This window comes from Eurosta solidaginis, chromosome 1, assembly GCF_040869045.1.
Source record: "Eurosta solidaginis isolate ZX-2024a chromosome 1, ASM4086904v1, whole genome shotgun sequence".
Taxonomy (NCBI): Eukaryota; Metazoa; Arthropoda; class Insecta; order Diptera; family Tephritidae; genus Eurosta; species Eurosta solidaginis.
In genome coordinates this window covers 54,685,163-54,711,480 of record NC_090319.1, presented here as the reverse complement: position 1 = coordinate 54,711,480, position 26,318 = coordinate 54,685,163, and the positions used below count along the sequence as shown (strand labels likewise).

Genomic DNA, 26,318 nt, shown 5'->3' with positions numbered 1-26,318 from the left:
AAAATCATTATGTCTACACATATGTACGTACACGCAGTGGAGAAGTAACGCACAACCACATGCATATATCTGAGATACTCCCGAAAGTATGCAATGGTTGTGCAAGTGTCGCTCACACATACAAGCGCATGGGGTTTGAGAGAAGCTATAAAATCATGCATCTGTAGTTACAGCTGAGTAATTTTATAGCTGATAACTAACTAGTAAGTTCTGGAAATAGAAAAGCCTAGAAATATGCAACGAGGAAACCAGACAGTATAAAAGGTAACAACAGTAAACGTTTTATAGCTGATAACTAACTAGTAAGTTCTGGAAATAGAAAAGCCTAGAAATATGCAACGATGAAACCAGACAGTATAAAAGGTAACAACAGTAGAGGCACGACAAACAGTTTGATTTAAGCAAGCTATTGGTTGTGAAGTATCAGTGTTATTGTGAAGTACTTAAATAAAGGCCGTTTTCCATTATTGAATATTGGAGTCAGTAAATTCGTTACAATATGGTGAATTGTTTTTGTGACTTTCGTTTACTGGATACCGAAATCATCTCAAGTCACAAAAATTATCTCTAAAGGAAAATTTTAAATTTAGAAACTTGAGATGAGACTGAATTACAGAATTCAGCCGTAAGGCACCATTAATCGATCGCATTGGAGATGGCTATGGATATGAGTATAGTTACGACTATGGCGTTAGGGTTAAGAAAGTTTAATTGACCCTTAAAAAGTGATAGTTAAAGTGAAAACGGTAATTGCATACTGGTATCGCAAATTTGACACTAAAACTTCATTTGCCAACATATTGGCAATTCCTTTTCGTTTCCCAACTGCAAAATTTTAGTTAGGTTTTGACCACACTCTGCTTTATCGAATTCGTGTCAGTTATGTGACATAATGGAAACGCATTTAACACCAAATGACCAGCGGGCGAATTTAAGGCAGTTTTTGATGTCAGTCAATTTGACCTAATGAAAACAAAGCATCAGAATGTGACTCTAATATTGCGCATGAATTTGTACTACATCAATGTTTTTCTTGTTTTTTTTTTTCTAGATCGCTCCACAACACGAGCAAAGACATTCGATCCAGTATGGAACGAGCAATTCATTCACGACGTAACCAACGCAAAAAATATAAACTTAACGGTATTTCATGACGCAGCGCTGCCACCTGATGATTTTGTTGCCAATTGTCAAATACCTTTCGAAGATATTATGCAAAATGAATCAGGTGTGCTAGATTTATGGGTAAGATAATTACTAGATTATTACATTACCGAAAAAAAAAATTGTTACATATTGCAGGTTAATTTGGAGCCACAGGGCAGACTGCATATTATAATAGAATTGAAAAACCGAGTTGGTATGTATGTGTGATTTGAAAAAAATGTGTTTTATTAGCGGAAAAGAATTATGTATATCTTATACATGATTGTTCTAAGTACATATGTATAAATATGGAATTTTCCCTAATAAATAGATTCCAATAAAGAGGTAGCTGAAGTGGTCCAGGCAGTCACACAAAATAAGGAGTTCAAAGAGCGCGCTGGTTTTAATCGACGTCGTGGTGCCATGCGACGGCGTGTTCACCAGGTAAGATAGTTTGGAGAATATTAATATAAGTAAAAGCTAACACTTTAAGAGTTATCGTCCTGTCTACAATTTGCTTCTTACACGGTTAAAATTTCGAGCCCATTCATCGGTGTAAGCAGTTTTTCACACTTTTTTAACCTACATTTAAGGCCTTGCACTGCGATTTATGTTTAAATTTATTGTGCTTGACCTTTTAGCCTATTACTGTATGTGGTGGCTTTTAATGTTATTTACCTCTTCAGGATTTTCACCCCGTCGTTTCATACTAAAGCTCACAAAAGCGACAGATCTGTGTGTCGTATATATTTAACGTACTTAGGTGATGTCATAGACTACAGGTCCTCTCTGCTTAGTTTAATGAGTTTGGCTGATATTCTCGTTGATGGGAGTAGAAATAATTTGGTCTGCTTTGCCCAAGGAATTCAATCCAGTATCGTCTGAAATGCTTTGTTTCCCAGATACTTACGGTTTCCCCCGTGTGATCCTTTGTGAGTCCACACAGGGGCTCTGAACCATAGAATGCTTCTAAAGCACGCTAGGTAGGCTGCTTGTTCATTACATTCATGTACCTGATGCCGTGAACCCATCCTATAAAACCTTGCTTTTGGATCCAATATCATTTAGGACTCCTAGGGATTCAACCACCAGCTTAATAGTAGTCTGCCATAATAAAGATACTCGGGTTAAATCTCTTCGTAGAAATTCTCTACCGCGAACTTTTATTGCATGGATTTTTGACTGAAAAATAGAGGATTGGCATCCCATTGCTATCGATGGGTCATCGTCAGTATATGGATTGGAAAGGGGCCATTGCATCACGTAGTTGCAAAGAGTCAACTGCAGGCGAAGAAAGCTCTCCACGTGAGGGTTCTGTGCAGTGCAAATCCTAGGTATTTTGCTTACATTGAAAATCTGATTTTGGTGCCACCCAGGGAACCTTCTGGCACTACAACAGTTTTGTCTGAATTGATAAACAATGCTTTGTTATCACAGCAACCTTTCTACGATGAGCAGGGCCCCCAGCCGATTAGGGGGCTCAGAATATACCCGCGGCATGTGTGCTTGTCGTAAGAGGCGACTAAAATACCAAATTGATTTAAGGTGTTGTGTAGCGCAACACTTTCACAATGTTACCAGCGCAAAATATAGCTTATCCAACCCGATTGTCAACCTCACCTACCCGTGGCGAATTCTGTTACTGTAACAGCCGATGCTCTGGCGACCCCAAATTCCTCATGGATCTAGGGGGTGGGAGGGCGGCGGTATGGCCTTGTAGGTTTCATGTGGTCATACTAAATCGTTCCCGAGATGGTCGTGCTGGAGCCTTAATGGTGCTTGTTACCGGAACGTACCGCATCTACATCAGGCAAAGAACCATCAACAGCGATGGCACTCCCCGGGGAGTGTTCTTATCGCTACAACAACAACAACAACGATGAGCAGACTAGTTAAATGGGGTTACAGTGTGATCGGTCGCATCTATTGGATGGGGCGAAGCACTGCTACAACAACAACAAAGACATGATCAGGCTTGCTGCATGCGATTGGATTTTGTGTCCTCGTCATCTACTAGGACATCTGCATACCCTTTTGTGTCAAATCCATTGGATTTCATTAATTGAAGGAGGTCATCTATATCTAAGGTCCACAAGAGAGAGAGAGAGAGAGAGAGAGAGTACACCCCTTGAGGAAATCCGCTAGTGCCCACAATTTACTCGGTTGTCCCTCCCAGCTCAAGACTGATTTTTCTTCCCTTTAACATGGATCATTGGGCTTATATCTTTGTCAGTCAGAGCTTGTTAGACCTGGATCTGTCGTGTTATCAACAGCACCTGATATGTCTAAAAAAGCACAGAAGGCTATACTTTTAGATTCCAATGCTTTTTCAATTTTTTCTATGAGGCTAAGAACAGCCGTCTCCGTGGGTTTTCCTTACTGGTATGCAAAATATGCTAGTTTGCGATAACCGTTAAGAGAAACAGACTGAAGGTGATTAGTCGATACGACGAGGGCAGTTGCCCGGGCTTCTCAACCTTTGGAATAACACTACACCTTTTCCAGTTTTAGTTCGGAAAATTACAATTCAAATTCAGAAAATTGCAATTCAAATTGAGAAAATTACAATTGAACCTCAGCTGTAATTTTTTGAACTTGAATTGTAAATAGCTGAACTTAAACTAGAGAGGGTGTACAACAACTTTTGTCCACCTGTTTGGAATGTTTTGATAGCCTGCTACGGAAAGTGAGTTTTAAATAATACCCTCTAACTCTTCCAGCTACTTAGTATAGATCCCATCTGTCTCTTCCAGAGTGTAAATTTAACTTCTTTGGTCTATAGAAAGGACTTTCTGGAGTCGCACTGCTGACGGAAGATCATTAATCCGCTCACAATGTTCTCTCCACTCCACTAGCACTCTTAGATATCCTAAGGACGATTGTTGAAACTTTAGTGTTTGCTTAGACAGCGAGAGTGCTTATGGGGTCGTAGTTCTCATATTACATATATTATGCACTGTACTCACGCTGCTTCGGTTGTGCATATGTTTATTACTATGTAATACGAGGGTTGCCCTTTATATTTTGCGCCTAATAATGAAAACACAGTCAAATATTAAGGAAAATAGCTTTATTGTTTTTCAGAATATTCTCCATCCAAGTCAATATCGTACACTTCTGCATTCGTCGAACCAATTTTCAAAGCACTTTTGCCACTCAGAAGAGGCCACCTCTAAAACGAGCTGTTTGAAGGCTTCTACAGCTCCTTCAGGCGTTGAAAAACGTTGACCTCGCATTTTTTGTTTTTTTTTTGATGTTCGGGAATAAAAAAAAAAAGCATTAGGTGTCAAATCAGGGCTGTAAGGCGTATGACCCATCAATTCGATCTTTTGAGTCCTCAAAAACTCTCTTGTGTGAATCGATACGTGAGAGCTCGCATTGTCTTGGTGGAGAATGATTTTTCTTCTGCGGTTGGTTTTCCTTAATTCTACAAAAACTTTTGGCAAACAAATGGTTGTATACCACTCAGAATTGACCGTTTTAAGTTTATCTAGTGGAACAGTTGCGACATGAGCAGATTTTCTGAAAAAAACAGGCGACCATTTGCTTTGAGGTGCTTCTTGCGCGAACAAATTTTGTTGGATTAGGCTCGTCTTGGAACACCCATACAGTCGATTCCTGCTTTGTTTGCGGCTCATATGCATAGATCCAAGATACGTGTTGTTGTTGTTGTAGCGATAAGGTTACTCCCCGAAGGCTTTGGGGAGTGTTATCGATGTGATGGTCCTTTTGCCGGATACAGATCCGGCACGCTCCGGAAACACAGCACCATTAGGGCGCTAGCCCGACCATCTCGGGAACGATTTATATGGCCACATTAAACCTTCAAGCTATCCCTGCCTCCTCATGGAACTTGGGTCCGAAGGGCCTCGTCTGTGAGTGAAACAGGATTCGCCACGGATAGGTGAGTTTGAGAATTGGGTTTGGAGAAGCTATATATTGCGCTGGCAACCTGAAAGGGTTGCGCTACACAGCCCCTTGAATCTGGTATTTTAGTCGCCTCTTACGATAGGCATACCTACCGCGGGTATATTCTGACCCCCTAACCCGCTGGGGGTATCCAGCATTCGTCATCTGTTACGGTATCATAGAGATACTTTGATCCATCACGGCTAAATTTCTTCAACATTTCTTTACGCCAATCGACACGAGTCCTTTTTTGGGCAATTGTCAAATTATGCGGTATCCAACGAGAACAAATCTTCTTTACGACCAAAGGTTCATGCAATATTGAATGTATACTGGTTCCACTAATGGCCAAGGATACTTCTATCTCGCGATATGTCACATGACGATCTTGTATTATCAATTGACGCACAGTATCGACTGTTTCTGGCACAACCACCATTTTTGGACGACCTTCACGAAATTCGTCTGGCAAAGATTGACGGCCACCCAGGAACTCGTTGTACCATCGCTTCACAGTGGCTAAGTGTGGTGATTCATCACCAAAAGTAGAAGTAAGTTGATAGATGCACTCCCGTCTCGATAATCCACGTCGAAAATGGTAGTAAATCATCGCACGAAAATGTTCACGGGTTAATTCCATTTTTAGGCAATATGAATTTTTAAACTCCCTATAAATAAACACTAATAAAACTCGTAAGTGAAAACGTTATATGCAAGTTTATGCCAAAAAATACCAAACTTTGCGATAAAAATATCTAATTACAGCTAATCAAATGTAGTGTTGTCAAGGCGCAAAATATAAAATGCCACCCTCGTAGATGCATTCTTTATCTGAGGTCAATACCCTAGAGATTATTTTCGGTATAGTTTCGATAGCGTTGCAGCATTATTTCAGGGCCAACTCGTAGTTTTTCCGAAAATTCCGAATCAAAAGCGGATTATTCACATACACGATATATCTTTTTTAACGCATAATTCTTTTATTTATGCAAATTTCCTAGGTTAACGGTCACAAATTTATGGCGACTTTCCTGCGTCAGCCGACATTTTGTTCACATTGCCGCGAATTTATTTGGTAAGTTTAATATACTTAATATGAAATACATACATACATATGTACGTATTAGGTAGGCGCAAATCAAAATTACGGTAAATCGAACTAAACGTCCGAAATACCATCATCATGATTTATACTTCATTCAAACTTCTTCCACACTTTTATTTAATATTTAATTTTTTTTACAATTTGTGAATAACTGTAGTATTATTTCTCTTTCTTTTTATGTTTGGGTTTTTGAGGTACATACATACATATATACATTAATAGTACTACACACATCTTAATGATTTATGTAATTTGTGCACTTTAGATTTTTGTTAATTATTTATTATTCTTTGGGATTTTATATACTATTATATTTACACATACCTAGCCTATATTAGAGCGTATTATTTTGGGTAAAATTAAGTAATAATTGCTGGTACTATTTTATATTTTGTTGGTATAGTTTATTAAATGTTTTATGTTTTATTACTTGGGTGAAACAAAAAAACCTTATTTATAAAATTTTTTTTAATCAAATTAGTCACGCGGAGTGAAATGTTTTGAAGAAATTTGTTCAAAAATCAAAAACTTGTTACTAGTTTTCCTATTCGTTCGGATATTTTTTTACCTCCCATTTCCAAGGCGAATTCAGTACCAGGTGTTGTTATCCCAAAAGCTGATGGCTTCTTCTACATTATTTTCCATACAACGCCTTGTACTACAACATGTCAGTTAATCGAAATCAAAAAAAAATGTTCTCTTAACTTGACATTCTTCTGCACGGCGAATTGCTTGAATTCGCTTTGCCGCAACCTTGTATGGATTCGCCTTGCCTTGTACTTTAATCAAGGCGAATCCATACCAGGTGGTGGAAAAGCGAATTCAACCGATTCATCGTGCAGGCGAATGTCAAATAGAAAGAAAATTGTTTGTCGCCAGATCCTCGGCTGGATTCGCCACGGGTAGGTGAGTTTGACAATTGGGTTGGAAAATCTACATATATATTGCGTGGGCAATCCCTTGAAAGGGTTGTGCTGCACAACCCCTTGAATCAATTTGGTATTTTAGTCTCCTCTTACGTAATCCAAAAATTATACCAAAGTCTAACTTCGCGAATCACATGGTCGAAAATGAATGTTCCCCAGCAAACATCAATAAAACAGTTAGGATCCTTCACCTACAAGCAAAAGGCCGACGTCTGAACGTACTTGAAAACATGGAAATCTACAAACAGAAAACATTCGACGATTGAATAATAAACGAGCAGATAAACACAATTTCTGACACAATATTTAAGCGTTTAAAACTTGTTTACAAGAAACAAAGTAATCACACAGGCACAACAGATAAACGCACAACAAAAAAAAAAAAACACAAAACAATAACCGCACCAAAGCAATAAACCCATAAAGAAGGTCAAACAACTAGAATTACTGACTTTTACCTGCCTCAGATAGCCACACAAATCGGTGATTAAAAACCACCCTCGTTTCTGAATGAACACACAGCATATACACAAACATCAATTTTAACAATACCTGATCAAGTACCTACGAATTAAAAAAAGAAGAAAAACGATATCCACAGACCAGAACGAAAATCGACACTGATGATGGCACAACGCCGAAACCGCTTTGTCTCGAAACCAAATTTGACAAGCGATGACGGAAAATATACATAAAAAAATTTAGTTTAAAAAACTAAAAAAACACGCAAATATGGTGCCGTTTTAGTATCTACAATCCACTTAGATATTTGATATTGATAGCACCGTAGCACATAGGTCCTGCTATTAAGCATAACCCGTTTTGTAGCGAGTTATATATTTAACCACTGCCGCGAGCCTTCAATAATTACCGCTAGATGGGTCTAACCCTCCTTTACGCGCCTAGCCTAGAGAGTTACAAACAAGCATACATACAAGTGAAGCTAATATAAGCGTGTTAAAAAAAAATAACTTTTGAGAATCTTGAGTAATACTTCGTTCATTGTTTTGAACCAAATGTTCAATTTGTCCCACTGTGCCATACTAAGAAAAACTTAAATGCGCTTATGACTAATTTTTCCATACAAACGTATGTATATTAGGGTGGGTCGATTTGTATGGACGAAAGTTAATCGATATCGCGCCATCGATTTTTCGATAGGATTTGGGCTCAGGAAAAAAACGTTCCACTATGCATACCCAAAAAAATTATTTTCGAGCCTGTGAAATTTAATTTTTTTGACTTTTTTTCGACTTTGATTTTTAAGGTTTTTTTCATGACCTACTAAAAAAATGTTGATTTGATTGTAAAAGTTTCATGTATACCCTGTCCGAAAAAAACATTTTTTTTTTTCAAAAAACTGTTATCGACAACGTTTTTAGCGGACATTTTTGGGTCGGACAGGGTATGGTTAGGTTGAACTGGCCGGTTCATAAGGACCTCAGTGAGTCCGTAGTGTTACCAGAAGTTTGTTTTAACGACCAAAGTGAAAAACCCTATCAAAAACCAGAACCTATATTATAAAATAAATCCGGCCTCTTCACTCAGAGAAAAAATCGTTATAAAACGAACGAAACCAGTTCAAAATTAAGAACATTCTTTGACAAAAGTCTGTTAGGTACGCTTTTTCTTAACTCGTGACCGATGGACTTGTTTTAAGAACGGTTTTTCCAAGCACACCGTTCGCATTTTATGACCACTTTGGTATTGATGTGTGAACCTTCTGTGCTCAATTCAAGCACTACTTTGGCTTGATTTAAGATTTTTCGTTCTCACGCTTCGAGAACGATTTGTGGTCGATTTAACATTTTTCGGTCTGAATTCAAGAACGGTTTCTGCTTGATCTTTGGTGGGATGAAGATAATTTTTTTAATTATTACCCATTTATTTTTTTATTAATAATAATTTTTTTTGTCATTAACAAATAATATTAATAACATAAAAAATTATTATTAAAATTCCAAAAGATTTGAAAAAAATCATAAAATGTTTTTTTTTTCATAAATTTCACTTATTGAGAAATCCTTCTTATTTGATGATGCAATCTGAATATATATTTAAAACATTTCATAACCAGTTTGAGAATTACCTGTGCATATGTGAATGGAATTGAATGAAAAATAAGAGTTAAAAAAATAGAATATAAAAAATTGTTTTAAAAACTTCAGAGTTTGACGGTGATCGAACCCGCGCTACACGATCGCAAGCGCAACATCATAGCCGCTCGGCCACTAAAACTGCTTGATGGCCTGTGCCAAATATTGTATTTAACATTGTAGTGCACACGAGTTATACCGTTTCTTTTCACTTGAACTTAATTTAAGAACATTGTTCTTAATTTAAGAACATTGTTCTCATTAATTGAACATTTGTTCATATTTTAAGACCAGCCGTTCTCTTATCAAGAAAATGGTTGTCAGTTCAAGAACAAGGTTGTTGTTTTGAGAACAGGTCGTTCGTTTTTCAAGAACAAAAAAGTAAGAACATGAAAAGCTTGAATTGAGTCCGGTGGTGCTGGATTTTAGAACGGCGTTTTTCTCTGAGTGCAAATACTAGAAGCTTCCTAGGGCTTAAGCCACTTGCTGCTTCTAGATCTGACAGCTGTATCACTCCTAATAGCTGGAGTACTAGCCTGGCAAGTACAGGGCACGAGCACAGAATGTGCTTGATCGTTCCCTCCTCCAACCCGCACTTCCTACATCTGCTATCACTGACCAAGCCTAATTTTAAGGCATGTGACGCCAGAAGGCAATTTCCAGTCAGTATACCCATCATGAGTATACAGTCCTCTCTTTTTAATGATAGAAGCAACTTTGTTAGTCTAAGGTTGTAAGACCTACACATAATCTTCGACACAACAGCCCCGCACTTGAACCCACGCTATGATCGACCAAGCGGAAAAGGCGTGGGTTCGGACAGGATATACATATGAACATTGTTTTAATAGGTCATGAAAAAAAACCTTAAAAATCAAAGTCGAAAAAAAGTAAAAAAAAATGAAATTTCAGAGGGTCGAAAATTATTTTTTTGGGTATGCGTAGTGGAACTTTTTTCCCTGAGCCCAAATCCTATCGAAAACACGATGGCGCGATATCGGTTAAATTTCGTCCATACAAATCGGCCCAAATATATATACCATTTTCCGCTTACTTTTCATAAATTTTTTTTTTTTTTATTTTGGTTTAAAAGGACTACACTTTTTTTAGCAAAAAAAATTTTTATAAAAAAAAATTTATTATTAAATATTATTCACATATCACTTGCTGCTAAATACTATAATTGTATTTTTTTATATACATAACTACAAAAAATATTTAAAGAGCAAAATTTTTTATGTACATCCATACATACATACAAACATACATCATCTCCTAATATGTATTAATCTACTTAGTATAATCACATACATATATACAAGCTACGGAAATTTTTTGCCTTTGCAGGGGAATTGGTAAACAAGGCTATCAATGTCAAGGTATGTGTTCACATTGCAGCAACAGCAACCCACAAAAACAACAACATACTCTTTATAAGTGCTTGTATTCGTTTAATTACATTAATGCTCGTTTTCGAATCTTTTAAAAAACTTTTAAAAAAAGAAAACAATTACATAAAATTCCAAAAAAAAAGAAACAAAAACAAAAAAATAGCACATGCAAAGTACTCGTAAATACACATATGTACATACTAGAGCGGGTGAAATTGTATAGATGGATCCTTTTCCATCAGGAGTATAGCAAAAGCGTAATCTACAGATGATTCTAAGAAAAATTTCGGAAGACACCATAGCTCTAAGTCCGATTTCAAGGTCCCCAATTTTGCAAAATATATATTTTGCATTTCAATGTAGGGTTTGGCCAAAAAATCTTCATAGCTTCTGATAGAATTATAGGAAAAATATCATATTGGGCTTGCTTTAAGGGTATTTTACGTACATTTCAGAAAATGTATTAATATCTATAGTGTTTTTGAATTTTAGTAGAGATATCAGGCTTAAATTATGAGAAATTAGCCTAAAATAAACTTTTAACTACTATATTATCATTTTTAACAAATTTCTTATGGAAAAAACATTTTTTTTTCTTTACAGCTAAAATAAGTTCAGAACATTTCGAACAATTTTCATTCAGGCAGTTTTTCTTAAATTAAAAATTCTAAAAATTTTTGCTTATTATTTGAAAATATAGGTTTTTTTTTGAAAATTTTTTCTACTAAAACGAATTCGAAAAAAGAAAAACTGCCTGAATGAAAGTTGTTCGAAATGATCTGAACTTATTTTAACTGTAAAGAAAGAAAACCATTTTTCCATAAGACATTTGTTAAAAATGATAATATTGTAGTTAAAAGTTCATTTTAGGCTAATTTCTCACAATTTAAGCCTGATATATCTACTGAAATTCAAAAACACTACAGATATTAACACAGATTCTGAAATGTACGAGAAATACCTTTAAAGAAAGCCCAATATGATATTTTTCCTATAATTCTATCAGAAGCTATGAAAATTTTTTGGCCAAACCCTGTATTCATATGGCAAAATATATTTGCAAAAGTCGGGGACTCGAAATCGGACTTAGAGCAATGGTGTCTTCAGCAATTTTTCTTAGAATCATCGTTAGATTACGCTTTTGCTGTACTCCTGATGAAAAAAAATTTGACCCGCTCTAGTGCATATCTATTCTATATATATTTCATGCAGCGACATATAAACTCAATTATGAATCGTCCATTTAGTTTACATAAAAAATGTTTTAAATTATTTTGCATCAACGTAGGATGTATGTACATATGCAACTACTATTATGTTCATACAAATATAACAACAAAATAACTGTTAACGAAAATAACACACTTACACATATGCATACCAGAGAACTGGAGCGGTTTATATTACGAAGGGCGTTGGGTGAATGGGAGCGCGATCTCTCAAACATCTTAAACGTTTGCTCTCACCAAAGTACTCCACGAGCCGGACCCGTGCGTATCTTGCGCAACCAATATAAAAGTCTCTTATCAAATATCAACAAAAATCAGCTGTTCTTTCAATCAACAAAAACTTCCAGCTTGCGCTGTCATCTCACGTAAAATAGCAAATGCCGGTAATGCAGTGCACATATTCACAATAGTGCCATAGTACAAAAAGATTTCTTTGCGTGCTCACAATCGTTTATTTTAACAAATTATTTAAAAAAAAATATAGCTAAACAAAAGCCCTACGACCAAAATTTCCCAAAGCTCGCTAATAGCTCGAATCTCCATCTTTACAACCAAAACTTTATTTATAAATTTGGATTCCAAATAAGAGCGAAAAGGGACCCGTACATAAAAACAGCAATTAGAAATAATATATATGACAATGATGATGATAAGACATTGCTATATTCTCGAATCGATAACCATTTTTTATCCATGCTCGTTAATCTCTCATCAGCTATTGTCGCTAAGTAATAGAAGACAATTTTATGCTTGTTACCGGCATTAGCTGAAATTCCACTATTCTTCTATTTATAATACTTTAATTTAATTAGCGCTTAGCCAACAAGGGGCATCAGTCGCTTTTTCGTTGGGCTAACTGGCGCCAATTAGTAATAACAAGGGAATTTGAATCGTATTCCATCTAGTCCTTCGAGCACTGTTTCCATAGGCAGGTTCCCATAAGAAAACCTTCTCTCTCGGAGCATCATCTTTCATTCGCATAACATGTTCTAGCCAGCGTAGCCGCTAGGTCATTGCCCACATTTCTGTTCCATAGATAAGTTTGGCGGGCAAACCAAATTCAGACATAGCGCCATATATGCTGATCCTTTTCGTGCTGTCGAATGCGGCTCTAAAATGATGTGCGGCTATTATTTTTTAGATTTTTTTTTCAAGAGTTAGCGCATAGTGAAAATCTGCTCGATGATAGATTTATCACGTCTGAAGTCACACTTACAAGGTCCAATCAGCCGATTCACTAGAATTTGAACTAGAATCTGTCGCTCAATACACTTGAAAGGGCCTTATATGCAATACTAAGAAAGCTGTTTCCGCAACAGTTGGCGCAGTTTGTAGAATTCCCCTTCAGCAATCCATCAGCGCCCGTGACCTTGTTATTTTTTAATCTAGCTATTGCTTTTCTGGCTTTGGGAAGGGGACATTAATTCTATCATCATCGATTGCATGCTCGAGTTCATCATTTCCATCGCTCTTCCCATTTAGGAGCACAAAGAAGTGTTACATCCATAATATAAGTACTCTCTGAATTTGGTTGCAATGAGTTAGTGTTCTGTCTATCACAACTGGACAATCTGGTTAAATGTATTTCGATCAGGAGATCAGGAGATAGCCATGTAGCTTCATTTATACCGACGCAAATGATAAGCCTAAGTCCATTCGTTGTGGAGGCCTGAACTTTCCAATCGTGGGGCCGAAAACACCTTTTTTATCCACTCTGGCGGTAAAGCGCAAAACAGGACTTTTATATCACGGCGCTGGCAACGCTCGTATGTGCGCTCTAGGGGCCTGTAGGATGCGTCCTTGACCGCATCGTCCTTTTCCTCCGTCGGTGGGCATGGGCGCAGATGAATGAGATATTAAAAATATTTGAACTTTCTGCGGTTAGTTAGTACTTGGCGACGTAAATCGCTCTCCCACCACAAGTCCAACGCAGAAACTCCTCTTATTTGCATGGCCACTTCAGTAAATGTAAAAATTTTTAATTACTTTTTTTCGTGCCGCATCTATCGAATTTCTTGGATAGCGGTAATGTCGACTTTTTCTTTCACGACGACATCAACCAGCCGGTCAAAACTATACCGTTTAGATGAGGTACATTCCAAGATACATAAATGATTTAATTCCTAGTCGCATTCTACTCTTGCAGTTCTCTGGCTCACTCATGAAAAGTCCTTTCCCTTTTAAATGCAAAGCTAATATACACACACACTCAAATGCATAGATATATACATACATATAATAGTTCAGTTGTTTTTTAATTGTAATGGTTGTTGTGATGTGTAGCTTCAATATTGCTGATAAAGATTTTCAATGTCCGCTGCTTAAGCAATTTAAAAATCATTTATTTCTAATTGTTATGCTAATTTTCTTACATAGTATGAATAAAAAGCAAAACATTCCCAAATGCACATATGTATATCCGCACATGAATTGTAAATTTGTCCTGTCGATTGCTTTTGTATATCTGCAACTATTTCAATACATACATTGCATACTTTAGGGGCATTCCATGTCAATTCATCCTACCGATTTAACTGAAATTCGAACATATTTTATACTCTTCGTGAAAAATGTCAATTACTTTTTTCATTTTTTTTCACTCTGCCAATGGGTAGATAACAGTTTTTGAAAAATTTGCATCTTGAGAAATTTTTTTAATAGTTTGTATAAAAATTCTTCGAATTTGACTTTTTCAAGTTATTGTTATTGAGGAACTTTTCTTTAAAAATTATAAAAGAAATAACTCATTACGTGTAGGATTTTTGGTTAATTTTGAAGTTTTAAAAAATCAAAGATATTGTGTTAATATTTCTCCATCCTACAGAAAATTCTTAAATTTTTTTTCTCAATCTTCAAATTTACTCCATACTACTAATTGATACTAGTCTGGTAACTGTATGATGGGGGATTGTATTATCTTTGAATAGTTACTCAAATTAAAGCAATTATTTTATTGTTTTGTTTTTATAGGTTGTAGAAAAACTACCGGAGTTATTGATGATACTAGTCTTAAAATTTGTTTTTTGAACAATTTTTTTTTTGAAGCCTATCAGGTTAATAATTATTGTTTTCTTTTTATTTTAATTTTTCTATAATTGAAAAATTATTTTTTAGTTTGGAATATAAGATAGAACATTTTTCAGGCACCTGACATAGCAGCGCAGATAGGTACATTTAGGCACACTACGCTAACCATAACCATAAAAAAATAATAATAATAATAACTATCATAAACATTATTGTCATAGGTCTTGAGCTCGATTGCGAACTTGAAATCCTTTATCAAAAGGCCGATAAAACAAAAACCGTTTTTAAAATAAAATAAAAAACATACAAAACAAAATAAAATAATGTGAAATAAAATAAAATTAAAAAAAATGGAGTGGAACGAAATAAAGTGAACTAAAATAGAATACAATAAAATATAAAATAAAATAAAATAAAAAAATAAATAAAATAAAAGAAAATAACGTAAAATAAAATAAAATCAAATACAAAGAATGAAATAAAATAAAATAAAATTAAATTAAATAAAATAAAACAAACTAAAATAAAATAAATCAAATAAAATAAAACAAAACAAATAAAGGAAAATAAAAAATAAAATTAAGAAATATAAAAAATAAAATAAAATAAAAAACATTAAAATTACTAAATAAAATTAAGAAGAAAAAAATAAAATAAAAGAAAATAACATTAAAGAAAATAAAAAAAAAATAAAATAAATGAAATAAAATAAAAAATAAAATAAAAGAAGAAAATAAAATAAAATAAAATAAAATAAACTAAAATACAATAAATGAAGTAAAATAAAATAAAGTAAAATAAAATAAAATAAAATAAATGGAACAAAATGCTCATGGTTTATTAACAATTGTTTTTGTTTTTATCGGCCTATTGATAAATCATTCAAGGTTCGAATCGAGCTCAAGGCCAGAACAATAATAAAGCGTAAAATGAAACAAAATAAAAAATAAAATTAAGAAAAACAAAAAATAAAATAAAATTAAACAAAATAAAACACATTAAAATTACTAAAAAAAATTAAGAAAAAAAGAAATAAATGAAATAAAATAAAAAAGATAATAAAATAAAATAAAATGAAATAAAATAAAACAAAATAAAATAAAACACATTAAAATTACTAAATAAAATTAAGAAAAAAATAATAAAATAAAAGAAAATAACATAAAAAAAATAAAATAAAATAAAATCAAATAAAAAAAGTAAATGAAACAAAATAAAATAGAATAGAATAGAAAATAAAATAGAATAAAGTAAAATAAAATAAAAATTAAAATAAAATAAAATAAAATAAATAAAGAAATGAAACAAAATAAAAAAGAAAATTAAGAAAAATAAAATAAAATAAAACAAAATAAAATAAAATAAAATAAAATAAAACACTTTAAAATCACTACATAAAATAAAGAAAAAAAAAAATAAAATAAAACAAAATAAAACACATTAAAATTAAATTAGAAAATTAAATAAAAAATTAAAAAAAAAATAAAACTAAAAAAATAGAACGAATTAAATTAATAATTTTAAACTAAATTAAATTAAGATCGCGGGTTCGGATCGAGCTCAAGGCCTAACAATAATTTTTGTATCTTTATTTTTGTGTCATTGTTGCGATGAATTTTTTCTTAGTTTAAAATTAGAATTCTAATAAAAAAAATTCAATTAAGAAAAAGTTATTGTTAGGCCTTGAGTTCGATTCGAACCCGCGATCTTACAAATCCGTAGGCTGATAAAACAACAAAAATTGTTAAACTAAATTAATTTAAAATTCAAATATGTTAAAATAAAATAAATAAATCGAAATCAAGAAATGAAATGGAATAAAATAGAATAAAGTAAAATGAAATGAAATGATAATAAAATTTCTAATAAATTATTTTTGAAATTTAAGAAAATAAAAAATACTTGGCACGATTTACCTCCGAGGAGATTGAGGCCGAGCTTGTCTCCCAATTTGCCATGTGCTCTTTTAAATTTCCCTCTGAATGGCATCTGCAAGGCAGATGAATTTTCAATCACAAGCTTGTAATGGCAGAAATACACTCGTAGTGTTTGCCAAATCTATTCCGAGGGGCTACCCCTATTAATCGAAAAAACTTGATTATAAATTTTTGATGTTATTTTGCCCGGAATTTGAGCTCAGAACCCTGGGTGTGGTAGGCGACGCTACCACCATACAACAGCTAATCTATTTATGCGCTAGAAGAAAATATTTAAAAAATATATATATTGAAATCTCTATTCGAATTGTACAAAATATTGTTAAAATCCAGCCATCTCAGAGATGCAAAGTTGACATGGAATTCCCCTTTTACTTTTTTTTTTACTTTTTCCACAACTATAAACTTGTTGTTGTTGTTGCTTTTGCCGCCGTAATTTTACATTCAAATTCAATTTAATCATTAAAACCTACAAATCATCCGTCGAACAGCCAAACATACCAATCAACTAAGCAAGAAACAAAACAAGCAAACAAACAAATAGTTGTTAGAATGAATCAAAATAGTAAACACACACCCGTTATTTATATGTGTTTTGTGTTGTTGGTTTTTTTTTTTTTTGCACTTAGGTGTTTGTTATACATGCATTGTACTTGCACTTTCATTGATTTTATTTATAATACCTTTAATAATAATATTTTATATAAATAGTTGCAATCAGCTGTACATAAATACAAACATACGTCCATGCACATTATATATGTTTATTGTTTGTTTTTACTTGTATGTGTAATTAATTTAAAAAGTAATAGCAAATGATGTGCTATAATGTTTTGTTTATAAAAGTGCATTTACTTATTTTTAAACTAGCAAACCCGGCAGACGTATTTCTGCCCGTATGCTGCATTATTTTCGAAGAAAATCTTCCCCTCCCTTTCTTTGTATCCTACTTACTCCTCCCTACGCTCCCATTACTTCTCCTTTTCCGTCTACCTATGCCTCCCTCTTCTTCTACCTCAACATTTTACTCTAATATCCTTATGGTTCCAGCACCTAAAGAGAAAGATTCATTTTTGACATGACTTGTTATAGTCCAGATATAATTAATCCCATTATAAATTATTTATATACTCCATTGTAATACTAGAAAATGAAAAGACCTTCAGCCCAACTTCAAACCGGTTAATGGGGAAAAGTAGGTATTGTGAATGTGATTAAAAGGGAGATTTCTCTGCTATATTTTAGGAGTTTTTTCACACGTTGAATTAAAGCGAATGCATCAAAATTGTTTTTAGTTGTATTGTTTCTTATACGAAAAAAACACTAACTTATGCTAAAATATTCTACCACATAACTTTTTGTTACAGCTCAAAAGTATTGTAACGAATTTAGTGAAATTTCGCTTATTTGAGAAATTCTGCTAACGTTCGAATCGCTAAACTGTTGAATAAATCACTCCAATATTCAGTATTGCCAACTGGTCTTTATTTAGATTACGTTGGGAGTAGTACTTCACAATTATACTTCACACCCAATAGCGTGCTTAAATCAAAACTGATTAATTATTACTCAGCTTACGCTGCTTTTATACTCTCTGTTGCCTCGTCCGCATATTTCTCTAAAGGTCTAGACGTTTCATCTTCTAGAATCTTCTACTTGGTTACCAGCTATATGCGTTTGTATTTGTAGTTTATAGCCTCTGGCATAGCCATATGCGTGTATATATGTGAGTGGTTCATTTTCCTACATGGTGATTTTCCCTTATTTGACAAAGGATGAAGGAAAATCGGTCCAAAAAATATCACCCTTGGTCTACAATTTGGTCGATATTTCCCAAACGTATGTGATATGGAATTAAAAACCACTTATAAACCATCTACGAAACACTACGAAACCAACGCAGCTAAGCTCTCAGCTGAGTATGTAATGTTCGGTTACACCCGAACTTAGCTTTTCACACTTATTTATTTCTCAATATTAAACAAATTCGAAAAAAAAACTTAACTTTTCAATTTGGTAAACAAAAATAAAAAATGCGCAACCAGGATTCAATCACAAGAGATTTGCTCATTTCACAAATTTTTTTATAATTGCAGCCATTTTGCGCCCAAATCGAGCTGATATCGTTAACAGTGTTGTTTCTTTGCGACTTTTCGAAAAATATTAGTAGTAGAAATAGGAAGCAATCAGTTTACAAATACCCGATAATTATTGAACTGCATAATTCCTTAGAACAAGTTTTTTAATTTTATGATAAATTTATTAACCATGCCATGATCTATTTGTATGGCTGAACATACGTCATTTTATGAAAAGTGGGGACACAAAGAAATCGTGCACTTTCTTAAATGTATGAATATACGAAACCTAAACCAATTTAAAATTCATCGTTCAATGTCAAAAACTCTACTAGTAAATTGATTCAGGTAAAAATGTAATTAGTAAATAATAAAGAGGTGCCATAACGGAATGTACTCATTGAGCGTGTTAACTTATTCATTTCCTATGTTCAGAACATACGTCTATATTTAAGAATTTGTGGAGTCGTTTTATATTTTAGGGTTTTGTTAATAGCCTTATAAGTGTATTTTAACTTTCTGGTTAATTATTGAGCTCAAGGCCGCAAGGATGAATAAAACACCATGTATTTTGTGGTATTATAATTTATATAATTGGTCGATATTTCGGTGTTAATCTGAAACCATCATCAACCTTACCAATTTTTAAGAAAATTTGTTTACACTTACGTACTTTAATTTTGTTTACCTTTTCTCCTGTATTGTCTTTGTTCATTCATCTGTTCGAACATATGATCAGTCGATCAAGTACATTCATTTGTGTAAGTTGTATTTGTTTATAAAATATGCCCGTATGTAAAATATCCACCTGCTATTCTTATGTTTGCCTAATGTTTGTTATTATATTTTGTGTTTTTTAGTCCTGATGACAGTTTCAGATTAAAACGGAAATATCGACCAATTATATAAATTATAACACCACAAAATACATGGTGTTTTATTTATCCTTGCAGCCTTGAGCTCTATAATTAACCAGAAATTTGAAATTTTATATATATAATTTTTTGGAATATTCGGACCTCGTAAGGTAGTATTAAACGAAAGTGTTCCACATATTCTAAATTAACGGTTTATCCGTAACACTTCCATGAATACTTAAACGGAAAAGAGCTTACCGAAATTTCAGAATAAAAAGGTAAATACTTCCTGTGTAGCAGGACCGCACAAAAGCCTCACTTGAATGCAAAGTTATACGACAATAAGTAATTTTCTTCTGTCAGTTCTTTGCGGCTGCTGAGTAGAGTTTCATTCACCCCATGCCGGTTGCCAGTTCGAAATCGTGGTATCTCAAAATACTTTTCAAAAATTTCCCATTTCAGGATTTGTCACAAAAACGCCCTATATCAGAATTAGGCTGAAGAACGCCTTACCTCAGAATGATTTTTCCTTAACTCTCTCTCATGTCCAAATGCATTGAACTTATGCTCAGATAGGGAGTTTTTGAAAAAAAAAAATCGAGATAGTGTATTTTTGAATAAAATTCCAACGTACGGCATCCTTCAAACAAATTCTGAAATAATGACCAACCCAACTCTATATCAATTCACGAAATATTTAGTAGAAATTTAATTATGTCCCCCAAAACCTGTTGGCATTTACAAATTTATTATCATTACTAATATACTACTAAAAGGTACTTTTCTACTAAAATCTTCGCTGAGGGGGATTGAATTATTTCCCTTTTTCCTTACTTCCTAAAAACAACCCGTCCAGATTTTTAAACTTGGGAGTGTCAAAGCTCTTTTATCATTGGAGAACAAACCTGTAGTAGTTAATTGAATCGTGGTTTATTTTTTTGACACAATAATTATTGTTTGCTTGCTTTCTTTATATTTCGTTTACTAATTTAGGTGGGAGAGGTAGAATGGATGTAAGTGGGAGTACGAGTGTGAGTAGAACCAACACGTAAATGCGCGATATATCCTTAATTATTTGAAAGGGTATCCAACATTTGGTGTCTAGATTCCATATATGAGGTAATCGGAGAGATAGGGGAAGTGGAATAGGGAGTAAGCATGGGAATGAGAGCGGGAGTGGAAATTAGAGTGAGAGTGAAATAGGATTGGGTTTGGGAGTGAGGGAGGAAAATTTCAATGAGTAGGGAGTGGAGATGAAGGGTAAAAGGGAAGGAATTAGAAGGAGAAATGGATGAAAAAGTAGTAAAATTGTAGTCTGCTCGATGATATAGAGAGTGATAGAGGGAAGGGAAGTCCAGTTTTAAAATACGAGGGCAGGACGACGCTGGTACACGGTTAACAGTTTGAGCATAAATATCAAACTTTTTTGTTCTACATATATGGACAATCCGAGTTTGGTTTAAAATTTAGATTTTACCGGTCTTCGTTAAAATTAGTGCACAGAACTAGGTTTCAATTTTAATCCAGAGAGGTCTACGACTGCATCTAAAAAAAAAAACAAAGAAAAATCTAGTAGACCGACTGAGATATCACATCTGTGTAACAAAACATGTCATAACCCCTTATACGTATATCAAATGAAATTTTTGATCGTATTTCTCTAAGGTAAAAAGTTAGAAGACAATTTGCGAAAATGTCGAGAATTATAGCATTCTGGACAAAAATGGCACTTTTTTCTCGATATCGATAAAGGGTTAAAATTCTAATCGAATTATAACTTCAATTTCAAATTGGTTTCTAATGTGCATTTTTAATTGAAGCGTAATTAAATGTAATTATTTAAAATCAATTCGATTTTATTCGATCCGGTTGTAAGCTTATATATGTACGAATATATTTCAAATACTTCTTATAATAATTCAAAGACTAACCTAACCTAAACAACAACGTAGGTCCCGTTCCGCCAATTTGTAGGAAAAATTAAAAAGGAGCACGACGCTAATTGGAAGGCCTAAAATCTTTTCGGAGGTTATCGCGCCCTACATTTATTTATTTTTTAACCTAAACAAAATTTTTGCTATCACTTATTCATTCAGTATTTAGCTCTGCGTTGATATGAAATATGGATTAGGGCACCACGCTTTTCTCACAATGCCAGTCAATTGCAAAATTTTGCTCACTTTCCCTCTAACTTTTTTTATTCATTTTCTCTTAGTACTTTTAATTATATCAAATGAAAACCTGATTTTGCAGCTACCAATATTTTCGCACAACTTTCGCCCTCGCCCTATCATGACCTACGAATAATCGATAACTGTAACAGCATCGCAGTTTAGTGTTTCTTAAATCGTTCTCTAATCGAATTATAACCAAGTACGCTGACCTAGTTTTCGAGAAGAGATGCACTAAAGAACAATAGAGTTCTAGTGTAAACTCACAATATCTCTCTAACGTTAGATACAGTGTTCGCTGGGATGGTGGCAGCATGCTCCGCCAAACACACTGAAGGTCTTGCGTTAAAGTCCCGCGCAAGGCAACATCAACAATGTAGAAAAACGTTGTTTCAATTAGAAAACACGTTTTTCTAAGCGGAGTTGCCCCTTGGCAGTAGTTTTGCAAACACTTTGAGTGTATGTATATTATACTGGGTCGATTTATTAACCGATATCGCGCCATCGATTTTTCGATAGGATTTGGGCTCAGGAAAAAAAGTTCCACTACGCAAACCCGAAAAAATAATTTTCGAGCCTGCGAAATTTAATTTTTTTAACTTCTTTCCTACTTTGATTTTTAAGGTTTTTTTCATGACCTACTAAAAAATTTTTATTTGATTGTAAAATTTTCATTGTCGCGTTGCCGATAACGTTTTTAGCGGACATTTTTGTGTCGGACAGGTTATACATATGAAAATTTTTTTAATAGGTCATGAAAAAAACCTTAAAAATCAAAGTCGGAAAAAGTAAAAAAAAATGAAATTTCGCAGGCTCGAAAATCATATTTTTGGGAATGCTTAGTGGAACTTTTTTTCCTGAGCCCAAATCCTATCGAAAAATCGATGGCGCGATATCGGTTAACTTTCGTCCATACAAATCTACCCACCCTAGTATGTATCGTTATAACTAATACTATGCCTTCACGGCACCAAAATTAAGTTGACTTCGGAAGATTCTTAATTTCAGTCGAAATTAGCTCGAAATTGGCTAATTTCGTTATATTTTTTTTATATTTTTACAAAAAAAATGGAAAAAATCCAATGATTCTTCGTTATCTTTGAATCTGCATGGCCTAGCAAAAAGCGTTGTATGCACAGTTTATAGAAAATTTTATTACCTTTTAAAACCTTCAAACCGTTTTGGAATTGTTCAATTCGTTCTTGAGATATATATGGTTAAGTGGACCCAATTTCTATTTTTTTTTTTTTTTTGAAAAAACCGTTATTCGTAAATATCTCAAAAACATTACCATAGAATTAAAAATAGCCGTGACTTTCGGGGGTGATTTTACATAGGAATTTCATAATGGCGTCTCTGGTGAATTTCGGCTGTAAACCAGTGTTACAATTTACACAAAATAATCGATGGTCTGCCCGCACTACCTGTCAAATTTCAAAAACACATGTTTATCTTGAACGTTTTAATTCGGCTGTGTGGAAAAAAGCGAAAACAAATGTCATTTGAAATTATGCAAAAGAAGAAGCATAATCGTGTGGAGAGGAATGTAATTTACGAAATCATACTACCGAAATCGTGTACCGTGTAGACATAGTAAGGCGTTATTCTATGACTTCAATAACCGTTTACGCCGACTTCCATAGAGTTGGTTGGATCAGCTGTTCTACAAGGAGTTTGCCAGGGCCTCAAAGCAGTTTTTCCGCAATTTTCTTTTTATCTCATGATCTATTCATACATGTGGGAACTTTACAGTCGTGATCAAACTTTGGTCTCAAAATTTAAGGCATTTCAATGCGAACTACGTTCATTGCATACAACCAAAAATATTTATTTACTCGCAATCAGAAAAATTTATTTGTACATGATATATGAAAGAAATATAGCAATTTAGACTACTGAGTAGAATGTCACCATATCTCAACTGCTGTTTCCAAAACGACCTATCTCATAATGTTTCGAAATTTGGTGTTATGTCGAGTAAGGGTGATATTCCACTCAACAATGAATTTACAACATTCTTCAAAATACTAAACTATCTCTTAAAAATTGGAAAACTATTTCTTTTGTTACATTCGTAAATAAACTCGGGACACTATCACTTTTACAACCACCGTATGCCACCCCACAAAGTTGGTTATTCACAATTGCCCCTGCTCCAGAATCTCCATAATTCACATCACTTCCACAACATCCAGTGCACATGATTGTGTTTGGTAGAATCAGTGGTCTCCGTATATTATCATATTCGTTTTGGCATTGATCCTTTGGTACTATAGGCATTGTAGTAGTTTTCAGAAAAGCATTAGGTGTCTTATCACCGAAAGTTACTGAACCCCATCCACTAATTCGCATTACCGTGTTCGGTGGATATACGTAACCGCAAAGCCTTACTGGTTGTACTACCCAACTCAATTGAAAACGTACATCCACTATAACGACAGCAATATCCATAAACGGTGATCGTACATTAAAACCAGGATGATTAATTATATCCCCCACTGTGCTTCGTTGTCCTGCTGTTGTGCTTATTTCACGTATATCGGCTACACCGGCTAGAACGACGAGATTGGTCCGTGGTACATCAAATGCGCAATCGCAACTGTAACCACAGATTTCCGAGTGACTAAGGAGCCAACGCAAAGATATCTGGTCAAATTAAATATTGACACTGAATGTGGACTGGCCTCTATTGGTATATTTACGCCATTTATAATTCGAAATTGCGTCCTCGTATAGGACAAAAGGAAGCTAAAAACAACAAAGAGGATTTCGAAATTAATGCGTGAACTCATTTTAAAAGAACTTATGCACCACGTCTTAAGTATAAAGTATACCGATATTAATTTTGTTGGCGCTATTTATACCTATGTGTCATGTGAATAAAAAATAAACAAACACTATTCAGTCAAAATTTCAACAATATACATATCTTAATTAAGCTTAAGGTTAAACAATAAATCTTGTTTGTTTCCACTCGGTTCACAATAAATAAAATAAATACCCGCGTTCTTAAAATAAATAAATAAATTCAAGGGGCGTAACCTTCGAAGAGATTTTCGGCCGAGCTTATCTTCCAATTTGCGTCGTACTTCTCTTAATTTGTCCTACAAATTGGCAGGACGACACCTACATGTTTTTACGCCGACTCCGAACGGCATCTGCAAGGCAGAGGAGTTTTCACTGACTTCATGGCTCGGAGTGTATGCTAAACACTCTTTTTATACACAACTGAGCAGAGCTCACAGAGTATATTTATTTTGTTCGCATAACGGTAATCCGTAACGGCATAAACTAATAGAGATAGATATAGACTTCTATATATCAGAAATAAAGAATATAAAGAAATTCACTTAGCCATGTTCGTCCGTAAACACGATAACTTGAGGAAATTTTGAGGTCTCTTAATGAAATTTGGTATGTACCTTCCTGGGCACTCATCGAGCGATCTGAGCTATTTAAAATGAACGAAAATTTCGAAAAACCGAAAAAGTGTGATAATTCATTACCACAGCGGATAATGCGATGAAACTTGGTAGATGGGTTGACCTTATGACGCAGAATAGAAAACAAGTAAAATTTTGGACAATGGGCTTGGCACCGCTCACTTTTAAAAGAAGGTAATTTAAAAGTTTTGCAAGCTGTAATTTGACACTCGTTGAAGATATCATGATGAAATTTGGCAGGAACGGTACTCGGAGGACGTCACGCGCCCACTTAAAAAAATGTTTAAAAGTCAAATTTTAATAAAAAATTTAATATTTTACAGTATACAAGTAAATTATGTCAACATTCAACTCCTGTAATGATATGGTGCAACAAAATACAAAAATAAAAGAAAATTTAAAAATGGGCGTGACCCCGCCCTTTTTCATTTAATTTGTATAGAATACTTTTAATGCCATAAGTCGAACAAAAATTTACCAATCCTTGTGAAATTTGGTAGGGCATAGCTTCTATGCCGGTAACTGTTTTTTGTGAAAATGGGCGAAATCGGTTGAAGCCGCGCCCACTTTTTATACACAGTCGGCCGTCTGTCCTTCCGCTGGGCCGCTAACACGATCACCCTTATCTCGAAGTTCACGCGGAAAAGTGTTCGCCTTCACTTCTTTTGTTCGGGTGAACTTTCGAAACAGCTGATGCTCTATTGTGAATTCGCAATGAACCAATAATTTACTTACAATTGTGCAAATTTTGTAACCAAGCATATATTTCCTTAAAATACAACAAAAATAGAAATAAAACAAGTAAGGAAGGTTAAGTTCGGGTGTAACCGAACATTACATACTCAGTTGAGAGCTATGGTGACAACATAAGGGAAAATAACCATGTAGGAAAATGAACCGAGGGAAACCCTGGAATGTGTTGGTATGACATGTGTATCAAACGAAAGGCATTAAAGAGTATTTTATGAGGGAGTGGGCCATAGTTCTATAGGTGGACGCCATT

At 34.2% G+C, this 26,318-nt stretch overlaps 1 protein-coding gene across 2 annotated transcripts in view; it reads left to right on the top strand.

Moving 5' to 3' along the window:
* Pkc98E (Protein kinase C) overlaps nucleotides 1-26,318 on the top strand; it is a 152,882-nt gene that overhangs the window by 34,134 nt on the left and 92,430 nt on the right. For both annotated transcript variants that reach the window (XM_067790653.1, XM_067790663.1), the window contains exons 3-7: nucleotides 1,052-1,245; nucleotides 1,303-1,360; nucleotides 1,478-1,590; nucleotides 6,057-6,130; nucleotides 10,530-10,561. In XM_067790653.1, the coding sequence (XP_067646754.1) occupies nucleotides 1,052-1,245; nucleotides 1,303-1,360; nucleotides 1,478-1,590; nucleotides 6,057-6,130; nucleotides 10,530-10,561 (471 nt within the window). The remainder of the gene's footprint in view (nucleotides 1-1,051; nucleotides 1,246-1,302; nucleotides 1,361-1,477; nucleotides 1,591-6,056; nucleotides 6,131-10,529; nucleotides 10,562-26,318) is intronic.